Source organism: Mus caroli, chromosome 2 (genome assembly GCF_900094665.2).
Source record: "Mus caroli chromosome 2, CAROLI_EIJ_v1.1, whole genome shotgun sequence".
NCBI classification, from domain to species: domain Eukaryota; kingdom Metazoa; phylum Chordata; class Mammalia; order Rodentia; family Muridae; genus Mus; species Mus caroli.
In genome coordinates, this window is record NC_034571.1 from 160,421,535 (window position 1) to 160,441,560 (window position 20,026).

General features: G+C 51.4%; 1 protein-coding gene across 4 annotated transcripts in view; it reads right to left on the minus strand.

The window, feature by feature from the left end:
- Positions 1–369: 369 nt before the first annotated feature.
- The window catches only part of Nfatc2 (nuclear factor of activated T cells 2), a 126,701-nt gene continuing 107,044 nt past the window's right edge, over positions 370–20,026 (minus strand). For 3 of the 4 annotated variants that reach the window (XM_021180900.2, XM_021180887.2, XM_021180854.2), the window contains one exon: positions 370–4,282. In XM_021180900.2, coding sequence (XP_021036559.1) covers positions 4,227–4,282 — 56 coding nt within the window. In that variant the 3' untranslated portion in view covers positions 370–4,226. Of the gene's footprint in view, positions 4,283–10,789; positions 10,876–20,026 lie in introns of all 4 variants that reach the window. The other variant, XM_021180861.2, reaches the window with a different exon arrangement.

Here is a 20,026-nt window from a genome sequence, read left to right on the forward strand (position 1 = left end):
ACAGAAAGGCCCCATCCCTCCTCTGACTGCTTACAAACGACTTCAGGTACTCAGACACTTCCTGGAAGTTGGGCCACGGCTGACTCCTAAATCTGTTCCTGCCTCTAACCCTAAAAAAGCGGACCAGGGGCAGGTCAGAGCAGGGCCCATGGGGAGGATGGGGCAGATCTGAGTTGACCTTGTGACTCCGTTACCTGGGCAAGCCTTCTGAACCAGTGTTCCCACCACCCAGGGCCAGCAGACCCCCACCCCCGAGCTTATACCTTATGTACACAGACAAAAACCTTCCTTGCTGTCTAAACCCGCTTCTAAGGCCGCTCTACCCCACCTCCCAGAGAAGCAGACACACCCAAGTAAGTTGCTCTCAACTGTTTATTGCTAAGCTGTCATCATATAAGCCGTATAAAAATACTTTACATATAGCAAAAATAAACTGCAGGAAACTGGAGAGTAAAATCGTTTTGCATAGGAATGTGATATATCCCGACTCCTCAGGTAGTGGGGCGGAGATTTTCCCAAACCCCAGCCTTCAGAGCCCGATGAGCAGGCTCCCATGAGGGCTGAGAAATGACAGGGGGACGGGGATTCTCTGATGTCTGGGATGCTCTCACAGAATGCTGGGGCTCCTACTCACATAGCAACAGCACTGTCTGCACCCAGTCCATCTAAAGCCTGAGAGGGCAGGGCCAGGCAGGGCAGGGATGTTTATTCCCATCTGACAGCATTAACACTTTTGACTCCAGTTTCCAGGACTTCACTGTGATCTCAGAGGGGTCCTGCTCAGGGAAGCACCACTCCTGGCCCACCATTGAGAGTTAGCTGTAAACAAACTGGACTAAGACAATGATGGTGGCCGTATGTCTGTCAAGGCACGAGTAAGCTGGTCGTAGGTGAAGGTGATGTTGCCTCATTTATGCAACTACTGGACTGCAGGGAAATCTCCCGCTCTGCAGCTGCCTGGTTTGGGTCCATGAAGGTTGGTGTCCAAGCTTGGGAGACGCCAGTGGTGAGGATGTGTCAGGTTCCTCCAGCCTTCCCTGACAGCAAAGAGTTCAGGAATACTCGCCCTAGCCTGGCCACCTCTGTGTCTTTTCTGAAGCGCGCCAAATGAACACAGTTGTTAAGTAGCCCCCATTCCCCCCCCCCCATGCTGAGCACTGTGGTGTGAAGATAAACCAACTCAGCCTCCTATAGGTTCTGAGTGCTCATTAAAACACATTGGCTTCCGGCTTCCCTGTGTGACGGTGCTGCCGGCGGCTGGCCACGGCTGGTGGTGATGGATAATGGGTGACCAGGCTGCCGCTTGCATGTGAACAATGTTATCCCAGGTCACGGGAGGAACCTGCTCACTTGGTCCGTGGCTATGATGCGCTGGGGAGAAGGTGGCTGTTCTTTGGATGCTGCACATCAGTGTCACCTTGGAGGACTCCACGTGGTTGGCTCTGTCACTATCAGCCTGCCTGAAGGAGCTTGTCCATGGAAAGACAGAGTTCTGTGGCTTTAGATTGAAACCACCAACCAAACCTTTCATGTACAGTTCTCAGGGACAGCCCTGGCGTGAAGCTGAAGCTGGCCCTCTTTCTCAAGCTAAAAAAAGGTGTTCTCTCCTACAAAGTCCCTTTCCCTCCCATCCTGAGGTCTTGATAGGACCCGAGGTGAGTCTTTGGATTTGTTTCCCGGAATGAAAAACAAAACAAAACAAAACTCAGAAGTATACCATTTCTCTTACAGAAAATGAAGATATAGATTTTTTTAAAAAAAGAAATAGACCCTTAAAAAAAGACATCTGACCATTTATAAATATGTTCTAACTCCAACAGGGGTGAGATATGTAAAAGGCAGGTAAAAAGCATCAAAATACAAATAAGAAAATAAAATTTAATACCATACTAATCTGGGTGGATAGATATACTCCCCATCAGCGGCGCCTTTGTACAGTCAGGGAGATCTGTAGACTTGGAAGAGAAAGTGCCACATTTAGCAATATGGAACTGTCACCGGAACGACACCACGGATTTAGCAAGGACACACTTCCGCTTCCGCCCCTCTAACCCACGTGCGGTACACTCGTCGTCACTGCTCGGGCATCTTTTCTCATTTGCTAAGATCAGACTGCATCTCTCCATCCTGCCCCATCCTGGAAATGGTTGATAAGCAGTCACTCCCAGCCTCGTTTCCCCCTGGAGTCTGTAACTGACCAAACCTTCTCCATAGCTCTCTGCCACTCATACACGTTCTCTGGCCTGTTTGGTAACAGATGCTGCTTTCTCTCCTTGGCTGTTTGGGATATTTATCAACAAGTTTCTGAGACTATCTGGCTAAGATAGTATAAAGGGAAGAGCATTGAGTACACGTATACACACACACACACACACACACACATGCACACATACACACAGAGGAAAGTATAGGAGTCTGAGCTACCAGGAACCCCTTCGCTGACATGAAAACTAATGGGAAGTGAGTTAGCCCTTTGTCGCCCTGTGGACAGTGCAGCTGAGCTACAATTACAATGACTACAATTGCAGGAAGGCACTTGGGTAAAACTTGGAGATATCTGAGGAAGGGCCTGACTCCCTCATGTGCAAAACGTGGCTCTCAGCCAGGGCAAGTGTGAACTATCACTCACCGAACCCTCATCGCCCTTCCCCAGAGAAGTCGGCATTGCTCCAGTCAGAAGCTCCTGGCCGTAAAGGGCCAGCAGAACGTTTCTCGCTTAGCAGGAAGTACTTAGACTCATAGCGGCTTAGTGCTCAACTTCTTACAGACATTCTGGGTTCACACGAGAATTCTGCCCAGGTCTACGCATGGGGTCAGTGGAGGGAAAGCCCAGGGCTGCAGCAAAGGGGAGACATGCTAGGTCCTGACCACAAAGTCACATTTGCATGTTCAAGCTAAACCCTGGGCATGGGGTCTCTGTAAGGAGAACCAGCCACAGCTGGCCCAGCTCCAGCCATTTCCTTTCAGACGACTTTGACAAGAAAGCCAGGACGTAAGAAACCAACCACGGGTACTTAGCCACTGTAGCTTGCTTCTCGGGTCCTCTGCCTAGCACACAAAGCCGAGAAAGTCACTTTAAGAAGATGCCCAATAGAGACGTCTGGGATGAAGGCAAGGGGAGAGGACGGTCTTGCGTACACGATTAGGGGAAACGCTGTTGGAAGAAGAAAACTGAACCAGGAGGAAGATCATGGAGGACCGCCTGTAGCAGGCAGTGTGTGTGGAGAATCCCACAGGACACACAACCGGGCCAGGCAGGGCTTGATCACACTAAGGCATATGCTGGGGTGGATCCGCCTGAGTCACAGCTCATGCAGCTGCGTTCAGGAGTCTATGGAGGCTTTACATGAATTCGGGTTAAAAAAAACAAACTAGGGTGAAGCCAGCACTTCCCTGCTTTGAGTTCAGAGCAGAGGGAGATTTCGGCCCCTTTGTTCTGTTTGGTGGCGGTCATGACAAACACCTGTAGGTTTTGACAGGGTTTGGTGGTTTTAGCTCCTTAACAGTCAATGCAAGGACCCAGAAGGTTCTCCCGACGTCTGGGTGGAGCGGGTGGAGAGGGGAACCTTCAGAAGCAGTGTTCCCAACAGGCAGCCGGGGCTGGATCCCACCAGCCATAGCTGGCCGAGAGGGCTCTCAGCCCACGGCCTCCTTGGTTGGCTCTTTGAAGCAGAGGAAAACACAGCAAAGGCCCAGAAGCTGGCAGACACGTTCGTGTGTTATAACTTAAGGCTGAGAAGTTGGGACAGGTGGTCCTGTCAGGGCAAGGCTGTTTGGCTTTGGAAAGAGAAAATTCAAAATGAAGCTTTGCTGTGGCCCAGTTGGTGAGCAGATGAACGTCCAGTGTCAGCTCCTACAGAGACCTGGGGTTCTGGAGCCCGGAAGCCAGACTCTTGGGCCATGCTCTTTTAGTTGCTCTGGCTGAAGACCCTTCCCGAGAGAGATAGGAGCCATGTCTGTGGGCTATCGCAGTTCCTCCAGTTCTCCTGCCAGCGTCTCAGGTTCAGCATCCTGGTGAGTTGAGAATGAGGCTTTGGTCAGCAGGCAGTTGCTTTTCATGTCCAGTCACCATGGACAACGGCTAAGATGCTGTTTGCGCGGCAGCAGGCTTCCAGGCTCTGACACCATCTGCGTGCACTGTGCGCATGCGTAGTGTCCCAGTCACAGACGGCAGGAGGAGACAGAAGCGGTCCAGAGTAGAAGGCGTCGCGTGATTATGTTTGTTTCTAGGTCTGATTTCGGGAGGGAGGTCCTGAAAACTCCTTCCTGATGATTTCATTAACTAGAAGAGGGAGAGAGAATTTTTAAAAAGATGTGAGATGACAACCCAAACCAGGCATCCAATTAGATGCTACTTTCTGCATCTTTCCTTGTGATGATCATTTAGCCATTTTAATACAAATGTCTACCTACGCAGTGATACATCACCGCCCCACCCAAGTCCCCCAGCTTCTTGCTCATGTGGTAAAGTGTTCAGCTTTCTCCCTCTCTGTCCTTTAGTTCATAAACTTAAGTCACTGTGGGTCTACCAAGCTGCTTCTGTGATTACCGTGTCCTCAAAGCATCTAGCATGTGATCCTATCACATCCGACGAGAAAACAAAACATCTTAAACCCCCAAATTCGGGGCCCTTAAAATAGAAGGGGTGAGGGGTTGGGGGATGGGAGGTTCAATAGTCTTAGCTAACTGACTGCCCACTTAAAATTTCTAATTTTTTTTTTTTTTTTTTTTTTTAGTCAGCACAATCAGGGGTCCTCCACTGCTCAAAGATTGTGCTGCAAGGCTCCTGGAGTGGAGAGGTCCTCAGAGAGGATTGGGAGCCGGTCTTTCCTCGTCAGAATGTGGTTCTAACAGGAACTGTAGACATGGCGCCAGCCCCTCACATGGTAAAGCGGCTCAAGCCTGTGCCAGCTGGGCAGCTCCTCTGAGGTGTGAGTTACTGCAATGGGGTGGCGAGATCCTGGCGCAGAGGATCTGGCCAAAAGCTTCCCCTAGCATCCCAGAGATCAGCCCTTACAGGAGGCTGCACAGCCAGTCCCCAGAGCAAGTGTTCATCTTCTGCGCCATTTTGTCAACTGAGCCAAGCAAGGGAGAAAAGGAGATTCCTCCCCACAGCTGCCTCAGTTTCCCATCTGAGCTGTTTTCTGAGCGTTCGAGATTGAAATGGCACGGAGGGCAGAGAAGCTGCCAGAGACATTCCTCATTCCTGAGTCTATGAGGTCTGAGGTGCTTTCTCCTGGGAGGTCCCTCCCAGGTGTCTGTGACACCATGTCAACAGGGGCGTGGATAGGTATCGTCTTAAAGGGCAGGCTAATCCAGGTTAGTCTCTGAGCAGAACTGGCCCCGTGCCTCCCATGGCCTGTGACTCGGGCTCCGTGTCTCTACAGTGAGACTCACGGCAGCACGGTCCTTTATCATCGTTCTGTCTTCTCTTTGACATTTAACTCGTGTGCTAGGAGTGAGGCAAAGGATGTGTCATGGCGTGCAAGCAGAGCTCAGAGGACAACCTGCTGACATTTGTCCTTTCCTCCCACCACATGGGCCATCAAGCCTGGCAGCAAGCACCTTCACCCACCGAGCCATCTCATTGGCTGGTTTTGCTTTTAATTTTTTTTTTGGGGGGGGTAGGGTGATGGGTCCTTGACAGGTATTCTAAGCACTCATGGTGTACACTATGCTGACCCTGAACTGATGGGCAATCTTCCTGCCTCTGTCTCGCAAGTGCTGGGATCCTAGGCATGCACCACTGAGTGGACTAGTAAGAGTCGCTGTGAGGATGTTAGCCGTGAGGTGGATAACTGAGCCTGAGCCTGAGCCTGGTGCGCAGCATTCGACAGCCATTAGCAGTCAGTCAGGAACACACTGGTGTACCCTCAGTGCTTTGCGTGGGAAGGTTGGGGCTCAGTTCAGTATTCCTCAGGTACCTGCTGGAGTCAGAGTCGGGGTCAGAATACCACCTCTGACCTAACTTGATTGCACGCCCGGCTTTACTGATATAACCATTACATGCCTCAGTTTCCCAACCTATAAACTGGATCCAAAAATATTACTGTTTCCTAGCGCTGTGAGCGTGGAGACATCAGGTCAATGGCCGTAGTACCCAGGATAGAACAGGTGTGGGCCTGCAGAACAGGTTGTCAGATGTGTCGGGCATGTTCAAGGACGAACCATGGGACCTTTGTGTAACAAACATTTCCAAGATGTTAAATAGCTCTGTTAACAGGCCTCGGGGGCTGGACTTGTGGTCAGCTGACTGGACCATGTGGGAGGGGGCTGTACTGCTGTGTTCCAGGTACCAGCTCGCTCCTGGGGGCCCCCAAATGGGAATCTGAATGCAGAATGCTAACCCAAATTCAGCCCCTTGCATGACTGCCAGGGCCCAGTGAGCTGGTGGCTCCACAGCCCAGGTTTGCTAAAAGCAGCTGATAGGCATTGCTTTGGGCACCATGGGCCCTCCCCATGGGTCCGCTCCCTCAGAGGAGCAAGGACTGGAAGGCTGGATAACCTCTAGCAGCCAGAGAGAGGTGGTATTGCCTTCCCTTGGGGTGAGGTGTTTCACACCAGTGGGAAGCTACCTTCCAGTGACATTCAGCCAGCGATTCCCAGTTCAGGCCTTTAGCATTGAGGGCTGGTGGGTGAGGTGGCTATCAAGTTGAAGCACTTCCTGTAACCTCTCTGGTGCTGACTTTTCTTTCTAAAATCCAATTTGTACCCCTGGCTGCAGGCGAGAAAGTTCTAGAACACATACCAACCAGTTGATGGCAAATACATTGTTCTATGTCAGGCTAACCACCCAGGCTCCGAGTTCTGAGGGGCTCTGCTCAACCTTTCCACCCAGGTATCCCCCTTGTGGGCCACTAGGGCAGGGGACAGCCCTTTGAATGTAGTCCATGATACCCACCATGACTGACTTTCTGCCCTTTATCTTCCCTTTGTGAAGGAGAGTCCCCAATTCAGGCCTGTCACCGCGTTTCTCCTCTGTCTTCTGTCCACCTTCCTAACCCTCTCCTTCATGATTAAATTCTCCTATTTCTAAAATTCCTGCTCTGGGCCAATCCCCTACCCTCTCAGGTAGGACTTTCCAGAGTCCCTCTTGGACCCTGGGGTCTGCACCTCTGTGGCCTCACTTCTACCACTGTCTGAGCATGCATGGCCCCAGCTTCTTCCTTCCAGTTCATGCCACCAGAAACCTCTGGTTCCCCACCAGGCTGATGTCATCCCTGCCTCTTCTAAGGTTTGTATCTTCTGCCCATGCCACCCACATCCTGGACCTAAGGCTCCCCACAGCTGGACACGCTTGTTCTCTCTCCTGTACCCTCCCTTCCTGGCAACTTGCTATTGCTGTGTGTGCCTGGCTGTATCCTGTACCCGGAACATAGGAAGTACCCAGTAATGACATGGGCACACAGATCTTCAAAAGGGATAGACACTTCAGGTCCCATGTCAGAGTTGGGTATGGCCCCCAAGGGAGGCTCAGAGGTCTGATTCCCTTTTATTGATCCCATACATCCTCAGAATGTCTCTCCTCTGCTAGCTTCTTTCTCTTCCCACCTTGGGCAGTGAGTCCCCACGTGGTCCCACCCCTGCCCATATCAACTTTTCTGTCCTGGTTCCAACACTACCTGATCCCCACCTCAGCATGGAATCCATGTCTCATAGATTGTGAGTGTGTAGAACTGGGGGCGGCTATTACTGGCCTAGAAATTTTATCCACAAAAGAATGATCTTTCAGATTTTCTGAAGGTGGTGGGGCTATTTTAATTCTCACCTCTGCCCTATCAACATAATCACTCTATGGACAGATACTGTAGAGGCTGGCAGCCTCTGACTGTAGCAGGCAATGATTTGAATCCAGAGCCCACGATGTTAACTCATTCAGTCTGAAGTCCTCATGGCTGACCAAAACCAAATTGTTCTGTGGGGTTCAGTATTCACCCCCTTTTTGTGTCTGGAGCCCCAGAATCCTTGCTGTATTCTGTGCAGGAAAAGGCCTGGTATCTTCTGAGTCGGAGTGGTCTGCTGGAAAGCACCACATTCTAGGAACAGGACGGGTGAGGGACAGCCTATTGTTGCTGCCAGCCTCATTAGGGACAGGTCAGAGGAGGGCCATGTCTCTAACTTCAGTGTGACTTTTAAGCCTAACCCCTGAGGCTGCCACCAGGAAAGACGGACAGATTTTTAAGGGCATCAAAATCATTGCATTCCTCACTATCATTGACAGCCTTTCATATACAAACAGACACTACAAACTCTAAGAACATGAATCAATAAAAATAGCTACAGACATGATTAAAAGGCCCATGCCAGGGCCTAACAGATACTTTTGGTAAAGGATTAGGCACTGTTTTCAGATTTGTGGGTGCTGGACCCTCTCTCAACTTTTGAGACGGCTATAGGCAAATCAACATCAATGTGTCTCAATAAAACTTTATTGACAAAACAGAACTGGGGCCAGATCAAGCCTCACTGCCGTAGTTTGCCAGTGGCACTGAGGTGAAAGATTTTTCTTTGCTTACTTTGGGGCTCATCAATCTGGGGGAAGCCAGAGCATTAACTAGTATTACTTAACAATGATCCTAGGTTAGTTTAGTGGTAAAGGTCTAGAGCAGTGGATGGCTCTCAGCCTTCCTAATCCTGAGACCCTTTAATACATTTCCTCATGTTATGGCGACCTCCAATCATAACATTATCCTGTTGCTACTTTATAACTTGTTATTTTGCTACTGTTATGAATCAAGATATGAATGACGTGCAGATATCTGACATGCAACCCCTGTGGGGGTCAGGACCCACAGGCTGAGGGCTGCTATTCTAGATTCTAGAATGGAGTTATCCGAGGGATTGATCGGGACATCTTGCTGGCCTCCCGTCTTTAACAGAGCACAAGGCCCTTAAAACTTCAGCTTGCAGATGGAAGGTCACCCCTGTGTAGAGGTGCAAGGCAAGGGACTCTCAGGGGTTCTGACTACAGCCCACCCCTTTAGCTCTGGAATGGCACCTGCAAGAAGGGACAGGGAGACCCCACTGCTTCTATCCCAGATCTCTGTTTTCTACCACCAGGTCAAAGTGTAGTCAGAGAGCCCCTCCTACAGCCAGGACAGGAAGGCAGAGGTTGTATTCTGGGTCTGGATTCCCTGCCGCCTCCAACTGGGTTCTCGGAGGTGCCCAGGACAGAAAGACATCCCATCTGCTGATGCAGGGGTAGCTCCCGGGGGAGTCTTCTCGAGAGCCAAGGAAGAGCTCTTGGCCTGAAGCACTCGCTGGCTTTCCCTGTCACTCACAACCCAGAGCTGTCATCTGGGGACACAGGGACACAGTTCTGAGATTTACTTTCTGCACTAATGTCCTTGCACCTTTGCTCAGCGCCCCCTTCCTGGGCTCTGGACGCCTAAGACCTCTAGAGAATTTTCTAGAACATAGCCAGGCCATCCATACAGGCTCAGTGGGAAAGACAGAATCTGTGACAGGTCAAGAGCCAGGCCGAGTGCTGGGTCAGAGGGAGGCTGGCGGTTGGATCGTCTGCCAAGTTCCCAGGCTCAAGAAGTACCACACACCAGGGCCTCATCGCTCTGCTCTCAGCATAAACTATCTCCAGTTTTTATCAGCTTGATTCCTGGGCCATGGCACATGCTCGTCTGGGGATATCTGGTACAGTGAATGCTCTTGACCACAATGAATTTTGAATCCCTGTTGTTGGATGGGATGAGCACCCTGTCTTCCCATATAGGGTTCACTGTGGTGTTGGGGTGCCTTTATCCCTTGTTGTCAGGGACATGGGGGTCTGAGCTGCCAGCTCATCTGTAGGCTTTACTCACTATCCTACTTTTGAGGTGGTTGTTCAGCTTTTTCAAGACAGTTTCTCTGTGTAACCCCGGCTGTCCTGAAACTCACTCTGTGGATCAGGCTGGCCTCTGTGTCCCCAGTGCTGGGATTAAAGGCATGTGCCACCACTGCCCAGCTTCTTCACTGTTTTTGACTGGGATTTTTGTGTGACTCTGCCAGGACTTCTAGACCTTGCTTGGGAGGTAAGAGGTTGCTCTTACTGACAAAAAAAAAAAATGGAAGCTGGATATGGCCTGGCACCCCAATAGTGCCAACTTAACCACTGCCCCAGAGAGCTCAGAGGTACCAGCTGAAAAGTCTGGCTGACCACATAGCAAGGGCACAGGAAAGTCAAGTTTCTCCTTAATCCAAGGGGCCTATGTTGTCAGAGAGCCTACTAAGCTTGCCCCAGCCAGTCTGATTTGACCACCTGACCCTTCTATGAAGCCCCAGAGGCCAGAGCCAGTGAAGTTGGATGGAGAGCAGGGGAGCCAGGCAAGGGCATTGTGAACTCTGGGAAAGCCATGCTCGCTCTCCTGGTCATGGGTCAGGTCAGTGCACATTAGCAATAACTTAAAGGCCAAACCCTTAAGCCATGGCTAACATGATGCATTTCCTGGCTGGCTTCCTAGGGCTTCTACTTATTCAGAGAAAGAAATTCTCCTGAAAGAAAGCTGAGTGTACACAGCCCTGTTTTAGAACGACTGGCCCCGAAGGCCACTCCTGTAGGGTACTGGGTCCCCCAGGACAGCATGCAAACCCTTGCGTCCACCCCACCACCACCACCACCACACAGACTGAGAATCTTGGAGCTGCCCCGCCCTCGAGAGAGTAGGAGTGGGAATGGCAAGGACAGTTGACCAATGAGAACAGAGGGTCTTGCGGTTGGCGCATTCTCTGCGACTATACAGTGAGCTCGGGTGAGAAAACACAGCTGGACCCCAGGGAGAAGTAGAAGAATCATTACCTTTCACTTTGATTTCTCGGATCAAAGACCAGTCACTGGGTCTCATAATATGTTTTGTATCCAGCTAAGGTGTGTGTCTATCAACTCTGAAAGAGACGTGCAAAACCGTTTTTGAGAAGAAAAGGAAAAGTTACCTTTGAACTCTATCATGCTTCCAATTTGTTTCCAGCTACACAACCCAGGATGGAACCTCACCCTTGGACTGGAGTTTCAGGCCGGTTCTGTATTATCTTAACTTCCAGGCCTGAATGAACCCAGCTGCTGGGTAGCTCAGTAGCACCGAGACAGGGACTTTATACAAAGACAGGGTGGCGGTCCCAGAGGCAACATACTTCAGCAAGATGAGGGGTCGGGCATGCCTCTAAGCAATACCAAGGGCTTCTTGCCAGTCCCTAGGGCCTGTCACAGAGATGAAATAAAATTGGCTTCCTCTCGAGCCCAGAAAAAAGGAATCCCTGGAGGACCCATCTACTGTGATCTCAGAGATCAAATATAACACTTCTTAAAAGTCCCCCAAAGTTACTTTGTCCAAAGCTGTTTGCCCCTCAGAGTAATGAAGACCCCTGAGGAGGATGGGACCTCTCTGTTCAGGGGTTGTTGTTGTTTTGAAACCCAGCTGTGGTGTTCTCTCCTCCACTCAAGCTTTCAGGGCCCTTGGCTTTCCTGTCCCCTCTGGAGGATTCACAGAAGCCTGAGGCTCCTTTGATGCAAAGAACTGTGGGTTCTCTGAGGTCTTTGTTTCTGGGAGGTGGGGAGGGGGATCCCCTTCCACTACTGAACTAGAATCCACTCTCAAGAAGAGTTGGGACTCCCTGGGGTCCCCTAGGGGCTTCATCCAAGGGGAGGAGGGTTTCCAGCATTTACAAGCCAGACCTATACTTACAAGGAGGTGAGGTTGGTTCCCAGTGGACCTGGGACTGTAGGGTTTATGCCCATTTGTTCTCATGGTACAGTAAGCGATGTGGGGACCCTGCCTCTCCCTGTCTCGACATAGATGGCTGCTATCCAGTGTTTGAGGAGCATGAGGCCCTGAGGCAGCTATGGCTGGCTTTCCCTGCCTGCTCTATGTCAGCTCCCCCAGAATCCAGAGCAGGTGTTGTCAGGCATAAGCCTCCCACCATGGCTGCATTAGTGGTTTTAGGCTCCCTGAACCGCACTCTTAGGATGTCTTCTGTATAGCTCAGATTTTATATGGCTTTGAAGCGTTGTCTGGACCTTCTAACTGCCTCCATAGACTCAAAAGCTGTACCTCTCCACTCCCGACTCCCCACATTCCCAGTGTACTCAGCTTCTGTTTCAATTTACATTTTTCTTTTGATACTGGGTCATGTGTTTCCTAGTCTGGCTTTTAGTGTGGAGCTAAGAATGACCTTGAAGCTCTGATCTGCCTACAGTGGGACTACAGGCATGTACCAGCATATCTGACTATATGTGGTGCCAACCCCTGGGCTTGCTAGGCAGGCACATCACCAGCTAACCTATGTTACCAACCTTGTTCTCACTGTGGGGACTGCAGTTGGCCACCCTTGGTGTTTGCTGACCCCTTCCTACAGCTGGCATTCCACTCCCCACAAATGTTGCTAGGTCTGCCCTGGAACAGACTAACCGCCATTACTGGCTTGGGTTCTAAATTGGGTCCCCGCCTGTCAGCAGGAGGACACCTCCCCCCCACCCCCCAACTTGCTGTTCCCTTGGGGAAAAAAAGAAACAGGTCAGAAATGCCACATGGCTAAGGGTTCAGAAATGCCACATGGCTAAGGGTTCAGAAATGCCACATGGCTAAGGGTTCAGAAATGCCACATGGCTAAGGGTTTCAGCGTGTCCCCATGTGCCCCCACAACACCAAGCTAAGCAGCCCCGAGGGGGAAGTGCTGTTACACACACGGGTTCAAGGCCAGACAGGACACTTAGGGCTGAAGTCTGGCGGTCCTGCTTGCCTGCCCTGCCTCCACGGACTCAAAAGCTGGTCCCAAAGAAGGGGAGCCCATACCTCAAAAAGGCAGGGTCCCTCATCACTGAGGCTTGTGCGAGCTGAGGTGAGGCTTCCTGTAAGTGATAAGATTTCTCAGCTGCTCTTGGGGGAAGCCAGAGGAGTGACGCCAGAGGCAGGGCCTCTCTCGATCTGATGCTTACAACTCAAGTTGGGGCCTTTGACTCTAACCACCCGTCCCTCTGTGCTGCTGAAGTGCAGGTGGCCCCAGCTGCAGCCTCTCACCTGGCTCGACGTTTGGTGGGACCCCTGTTCTCAGACCACGTTACTGAGGCCAAGAAACGAAGGCTCCCTGCAAAGCCACGACGTGGCCTAACCCCCACAGCTCCCACCCACCTTCCTCTGGTATCTACGCACCAGAGGCTGAAAACCCCTTCACTGCATACTCCTGAACTGGGGAGCCTGCCAGCCAGGAGCCAGCCCCAGGGACTCCCATTTAGGGTTCCCCAAATTTGAAAGACCTTCAGGATGCCCCGAGTAAGGATGCTGACCTCCTTTTGGAAGCTTCTGGAGTGAGAGCACCAAGGCTTCTCATAGGGTCTCTCATGAGGCCTCAGTTTCCCCAACTGTGCAACAGCAGCATGGACAGCTCTGTGGCACGAGCTGCGCCTAGCAATGCCACCTATGGTCATCTCATGAAGAGGAGAAGGGGGTCTGCGACCCTCTGAAAACTAAGACGACCATTCTGTCTCCCTGCATGTTCCAACAGGAAGTAGGCTCCGCCGACCCCTGCGAGGGTTCTGGCTAGTTCCTGGGAAAACGGAGATGGGCCTCATGAGGCATTGTGTAAGAGCTCCATGCTACTTGGGCTACCTCCCCAAAGCCATCGGCTCAATTTGGGGGCCTCCTACAAGATTACAGCAGAAGCCTAACCAGGGCGCTCTCCTCCTACCCTTGAGCGAGCACTGTGGATCACGGTAAAGAACTGACTTGCTTAAGCTACAGTGATTAGCATGAAGACGCACAAAAAGTCAAGGATCCATCATCTGGCCAGCCTCCTGGGGCCACAGACACACATGTGTGGAAGTCCCGGCATGGGTGGGAAAGTGCTGTGTGTAGAGTTGTGGAGCCAAAGGGGGAACAGAAGCAGGCTGAGAGAGCATGCTCAGTCTGATGGCTCTAACACCCCAGTGGGCCAGGTAGAAAGGCTGCTCCCTGGACACTCAGATGTCTGCTTATCGACTTGAAGCCCGGGAAGAAACACCAGGAAGTGCAGCTTCTCTGTCAAGTCAAGCCCCGGGCTGAGTTCACCCCTCAACTGGGTTTGAACCCCCTCCTGTCAATCAAGTGACCACACAGGAGCTTCTGCAGCAAGCATAGCATACGGCTGCTGAACAGAGAACATCGTGTCAGCCCCTCCTGCCTCCCACCGGCTCACTGTGGCCCACCCCAGACTCTTCAAGAGGACGGACTGTGAGGCAAGGACTGCCAAATCTTCACTGCTTTGACACTGGGGGCCATTGTAAGGTGCAGGGTGCCGTGAGCCGGAGTTCAGGAAACAGCCATCCAAACCCACAGTGCGGCTGCGACCACAAACGAGATGAAGACATAGCTAACTGGGAAGCCATGATTCTCGCTGGGGTTGAAAGGCTTAGTCAAGGACTGCGTCTCGACTTCTGAGATTGCATGAGCGCATGGGGTGGGATTGAGGCCGGAGGAGGGCAACTCAGGCCTCCTTCTGGAGTAACAGGGTGGGGACAGAGGCAGGAAGAAAGCTCCTCCCTCTCCCTAAGCCCCTGGCCTCACATCACAGATCACACAGCATCCTACCTCTGTGGATGAGATCCCCCACTCCTGAACCAGCTTCAAGAGAGCTTACTGTCATATGCCAAGTGACTGAGTAGTTTCTGACCCTCCCATAAGTTCACCTTCTAGATAGCTATGCTATGCTTCCCACCACATCTGTTCTGTATTCCGGGCATTCAAAGTCTTCCCTTTACCACAGGCTACTCCAGGCACTGGCGCCTCCCTCCTACATTCCAGATCCTTTTTACCTGCCTGGAAAGGAGCCCCGCAGGATTTCACACAAGGCCTAGACCCTATCTTAAGTCTTCTCTAGTGACAGCCATCGGCCCAGTCCTGGTACTTCTGCCTCAGAGGCTGTGTGTGTCTTTGACTCAGACACAGCCTTCCCCCCTGTTCATCCTCTCAGTCCAACCCTCGTCCTGAGAACCTACTACAAACTCACTCTGACCCTCAGATCTGTATTGTGAGCTGTTAACCCTTGTTTAGTGGCATTTAAAGATGGGATCCCTGTCCACACGACCCTGATCTTAGGCATTCAGCCCCAGAACTCTGAGGGGAGAGATGTCTATGAGATCTTGTCTCACAACCTGAGTGATTGCTGCTGTCTCAAGAGGCTCGTTTTACCAAAGTAATTCCTCTACGATGTCCCGAGCCACACTCACTAGCAGTCTTCAAGGTTAAGGGACTGCCTGCCCAGGACCACAGGGCTAGCCTATAGCAGGTTCTACCCAAAGAACAGATGCTGCCATCAGCTCTGCCTTGCTTCTTTGCATCCTTACCCATCTTTCTCAGCCCCTGGCATCCTCACTGGCCTCCAGCTTTCTCCAGCTAGCAGCCTTACTCAGCAGCTATCCATCCGACTCAGGGAGGGCAGATGTTAACTGCTCAGTATGGGGCCACATACAGAGGGAAGAGACTCAGGACAAGCATCATAGGAAGACCCTGTTCATGGCCAGTCTGCAGGGCTCCAAATCTGCCACGCCCTTTCATGACACTGTTCTCTGGGCCATCTCTGTAAAGGTAACAACAGGCATTCCTAACTTCCAGCTTTGGAGGGCATTGGTGATGGCTAAGACACAGCCAAGATGATGTCACAGGCATTGAGGCAGAAAAGCCTGTTTTCACAGCTTCAAGCCTCAGTGTCCTTATCTGTAATATGGGAACCACTACAGAAGACGGCTGACTCTCGACCTACATCCATCCTACAGCCCTCTTCCTGCTTCTAAGGACCTTCCCCTTGGGAGTAACTGTGTCTTCAGAGGGGCAGGATCCAAAGTACAGATCACATCCTGTCCCCACAGGCCTTCCCTGCTCTCACAGAGTACCAGCTGCCTCAGGCTGACCACGTGCGGACGAGAATTCTGAGTCACCCAGAGCCGCAAAACACAGGCCTCGGGAAGCTAGCCCCAGCAGCAGCCAGCACCCAGACAACTTACTTGCAAGGCCTTGGGGCTTCTGAGAAAAATGCCTTGTTCCAAACTGTCCCCGGTTCTCAGGATGAGTAAACGTAGCAGCTATGGGCCTCTGATTTCAAGTAAGAGGCAGAGGTGCTAGCCAGGCAAGGGCTGCTGGGTGGAGGTGGGCAGAGCAGTTTGCACCAAGCCCCAAGGTGGTAAAGGAACCGCCTACCCTCTGCAGCACCCCAGAGAGAGAGAGAGAGAGAGAGAGATTGATTCAGATTGTAAGATGCAAGCCACACAGGACAGTGTTGTGGGGCCTGATCCCAGCATCCTCATCTCTGACCCATGCCAACCTGACATCTCCACTGGGCAATGTTTGCAACTAGCTAGAGCTCTGTCAAGGGGCCTAAGGAAGAGGAGCAGGGCTGTGTCTCAGGGATGCATAGGAGATGCCACCCTGGAGATGACTAGCTGACCAGTCTGGATACCTTTGGAGTATCTAGAGAACCATGGCATACAGGCCTCATCCTTGGATATTTGTCATCCTACCTTGTCCCATCTGAAACATATTAGCAGGAACCAGTATGCACAGACACCTGGCTTTGGATGTCTCAGAGCAAGACCCTGGGCACATGGCTTAGTAACACAGCCTTCCTAAAGGGTTCATGATCTCAGGTTGACCTAATACTCACTGTAGTTCTGGAGCCCCAAGAGCTGCCTTGCTGGAAGGACACAGAAGACACAAGATAGTCAGCTGGTTCCAGAACCCACAAGTGGTCTAACAAGTCGCCACAGATCCCATGATGCTCCATGTCTCACAGCCCATAAATAGTCCCTGTCAGCTGACTCAAGTGTAGAATGGCTAGACAGAAACCGACCTAACAGCCAAGGCCCATGGAGAGCCCTGCCCTGGGGTAAGGAAGCCAGTGACAGTCCCTGTGGGCCACAGGCCCACGGGGAAGATTGCATCTCTCAGAAGATTAACTCAGAAAACCATGGCCCTGGATGTCAACCCCAAGTAGAACTGTGCAGGGTGATGTGAGGACTCCTGTGCCTGGAAGGTGACAGAGTGGAGTCTCTCAGTGATGTGTAGGGGAGAGAGAACCCTTCACTGGCCCTTAAACTTGAGCTTAGGACCACTGGTGCCTGAGACCCAACAGCATTGACTCTGCAGGACATGGTGGGGCCCTGCATGTCTTTCAAGCTTTGGGTGACAGTGTGGAGGAGGTTAACCAGAGTCACATTAAGTGCAGACTTTTCAGAAATGAATTCAGCTAAAGAGAACTCAAAACGGTTCCCCCCAAAGACACCATTTACCACACAGCCATGGAAAGGCATGCGCTGGAAAGATGGCTTCCTAGTTAAGAGTATACACCTGCTCTTCCAGAAGCCAGAGCTTGGTTCCTGGTACCCACTTTGGACAGCATCCTAAACTCCTTTAACTTCACCTCCAGAGAATCTGGCGCCCTCTTCTGGCTCCTGTGGGCACCTGCACTCATGTGCATAGACCCACGTACACAGTGGTAAGACATGGAAAGGGGTATGGGTGGCCACGGTGACAGAGGAGAGCAGGGAGTGACTTATGTCAGTGATGTAACCACATCGGCATGCACGCTTCACAGCCTACACTTCTCCACAGGCAGGTCTGAGAAAGAATTCTGGGGACATGTGCCAGGAGGCGAAGGCAATTCCAGACAGTGCTGTCTCTAACAGCAAGGAGAAGCACCTGGAAGCATCAGCAAGATGGCTGAGTAAGCGGCGTGGCGGAATACTACAGAGCTGACCAAAGGGGAGGGAATTGCAGCAACAGGCATGCCACAGCCACCTAAGGCGGAAAGCAAAAGCAAATTCCAGGAAACTGCATAGAGAGGCTGCTTCCAGGAGGCTTCTCAGGCCTAAGAACCAAGTTGACTGTTCAGATGGCTGCTCAGAAACAAAGGGGGAACCCCCAGTATGGAATCCAGGGTGCTACCTACCATGCTTGGAGTGAGAACATGCTGAGTTCAGGCACTGTGCTTGCTTGAGGCCTGGTAGCTGAGGCAGCCTCAATGCCATCATGGCTGAATTGGAGCCAGCTTCTCACTGACAATACCACATGCAGACCCTCCTGTGAGGGGCAGAGCCCAAACCATGGAATGCCATATACAGTACGGGGACTTTTTTTTTCTTTTGGTTTTTCGAGACAGGGTTTCTCTGTGTAGCCCTGGCTGTCCTGGAACTCAACTTTGTAGACCAGGCTGGCCTCAAACTCAGAAATCCGCCTGCCTCTGCCTCCCGAGTGCTGGGATTAAAGGTGTGTGCCACCACCGCCCAGCGCACAGGGACCTCTTACGGAGCGTGAGACGCCACAGGGAGGGGGCAGAACAGGACTACATAGAAAGTGACTCGACACCAAGTGGCCAGACTCAGTTCTTTCCTTGGACCCAGGAGAGCATTTACAAAGCAGTCGACACTATGAGCACTGTACTTTATGTCATTAGACATTCCCCACGCTTGAGAATGACAATGGGAAATGGTAACAGGGAGGTTTTGGTTGGTTGTTTTTTAAAAAGTTCTTATTTTTTGGAGATTGAGTCAGGCAGTGCAAGTTAGCCAGTGGTGCTGCTGAACTCCTAGTCCTCCTGCCTCCACCTCACCAGGGCTGCGATTGCAGAAACCCAGGGTCTCTCACCCTCTGTCAACTGAGCCATAGCCCCAGGTTCTTTAAGAGAGAGATGACTGAGCCGGTTATAGCCAGTCAGCCTTCTTTAAACCATTAGAGGGGCTCAGAGGTCAGAATGACTCTGGTTTAAATTTGTCCTCGAGGAGTATCAATGGGTCGTATGTAATTATGTAATTTTGGCTCTTATAATATTTGTATTGTTGATATAGCTGGGAGAACGTGCAAGACTCAGTCTGCACATAGGACTCTTTTCTGCCCGAAGCCTCCGGCACATTGCTACGCACAGGAAGAGAGGGTAGGAAGTCCTTATTTAGAACCAACCGATGACAGGGACAAAAAGACCTGCTCAAACCGGCCATTCAAACCTTAAAACATCAGTTATGGTAAGGCCATGAGTTCATAATGGCTCCAAATAAGTCACGCACAAACAGCCCTAGCTGATCACTAAGGAAGCATATTAACAAACTGACCTATGATTTTTTAAATGGTAAATAACGGGGAAGAATCGGGGCATTCATCGGGCTTCCCCATCTATCTGAATTCTCCCATTGTGGGCGCAGGGAAGTTTCCCTTTATAGATGTTTTCCAGCTCACAGGAGAGGAAGGGACGGCTGGATGGGAAGAGAGGTCACCCAGCGCAGTCAACCAGGGCATTTGTGGAGGGAGGCATTCCCTAGCAAGTGTTCCTAACCTCCAAGGATAGCGGCCACCTGAAGCCACACCCCTCAAAGTGAAGATGCACCACCTCCTGTGACTGTCACACCTCTCAAATGGCCACTAACAAACAGGGCATCAGAGACAGAGGACCAAGCTGAAAAGGTTGAAAGGAACTGGGCCAGGAGAAATTCCACAGGACAAACCACCAAGTTTCTGTTTCTCGAAGTAAAAATGGTTAAATACCTGCTGTGATAAACTCATCCTTATGAGACTTTTTTTTTGGGGGGGGGACACTGTTTAGTATAGAGAAGCAACAGAGCAGTGTGGGGTACGACACACGCAGAACCAGGGCAGCCACTCTAAACGCAAACACAGGATAAAATCATGAAACAAGTTGGTCTGGGAGCTGGCTCGGCAGTAAGTGCCTGCTGCATAAGCAGGAAGACCCAGAACTCAGGTCAAAAGGCGGGACCTGCAGGGCTGTACACTGATGATCCCAGTCCTGGGAAGATAGGTGGATTCCTGGGGTTCTCTGGCCAGCCAGGTCAGTGCGCCCCAGGCTCAGTGAGAGACACTGCCTCAAAAAATTAAGGTGACAAGTGAGAAGACTCTGACCTCCACAGACACACGTGCACACACGCAAATACATGCATGTACACATATGCACAGAGAGACTTTTAAAAGTCTTACCCACTTAAAGGTCCCTCAGGCGTGAGGAAGAAAAAGGCAGGCTGGCAGAGGCCGAGAGAGCTTTCCCAGGTTCCCACCTGTTCAGGTGATAC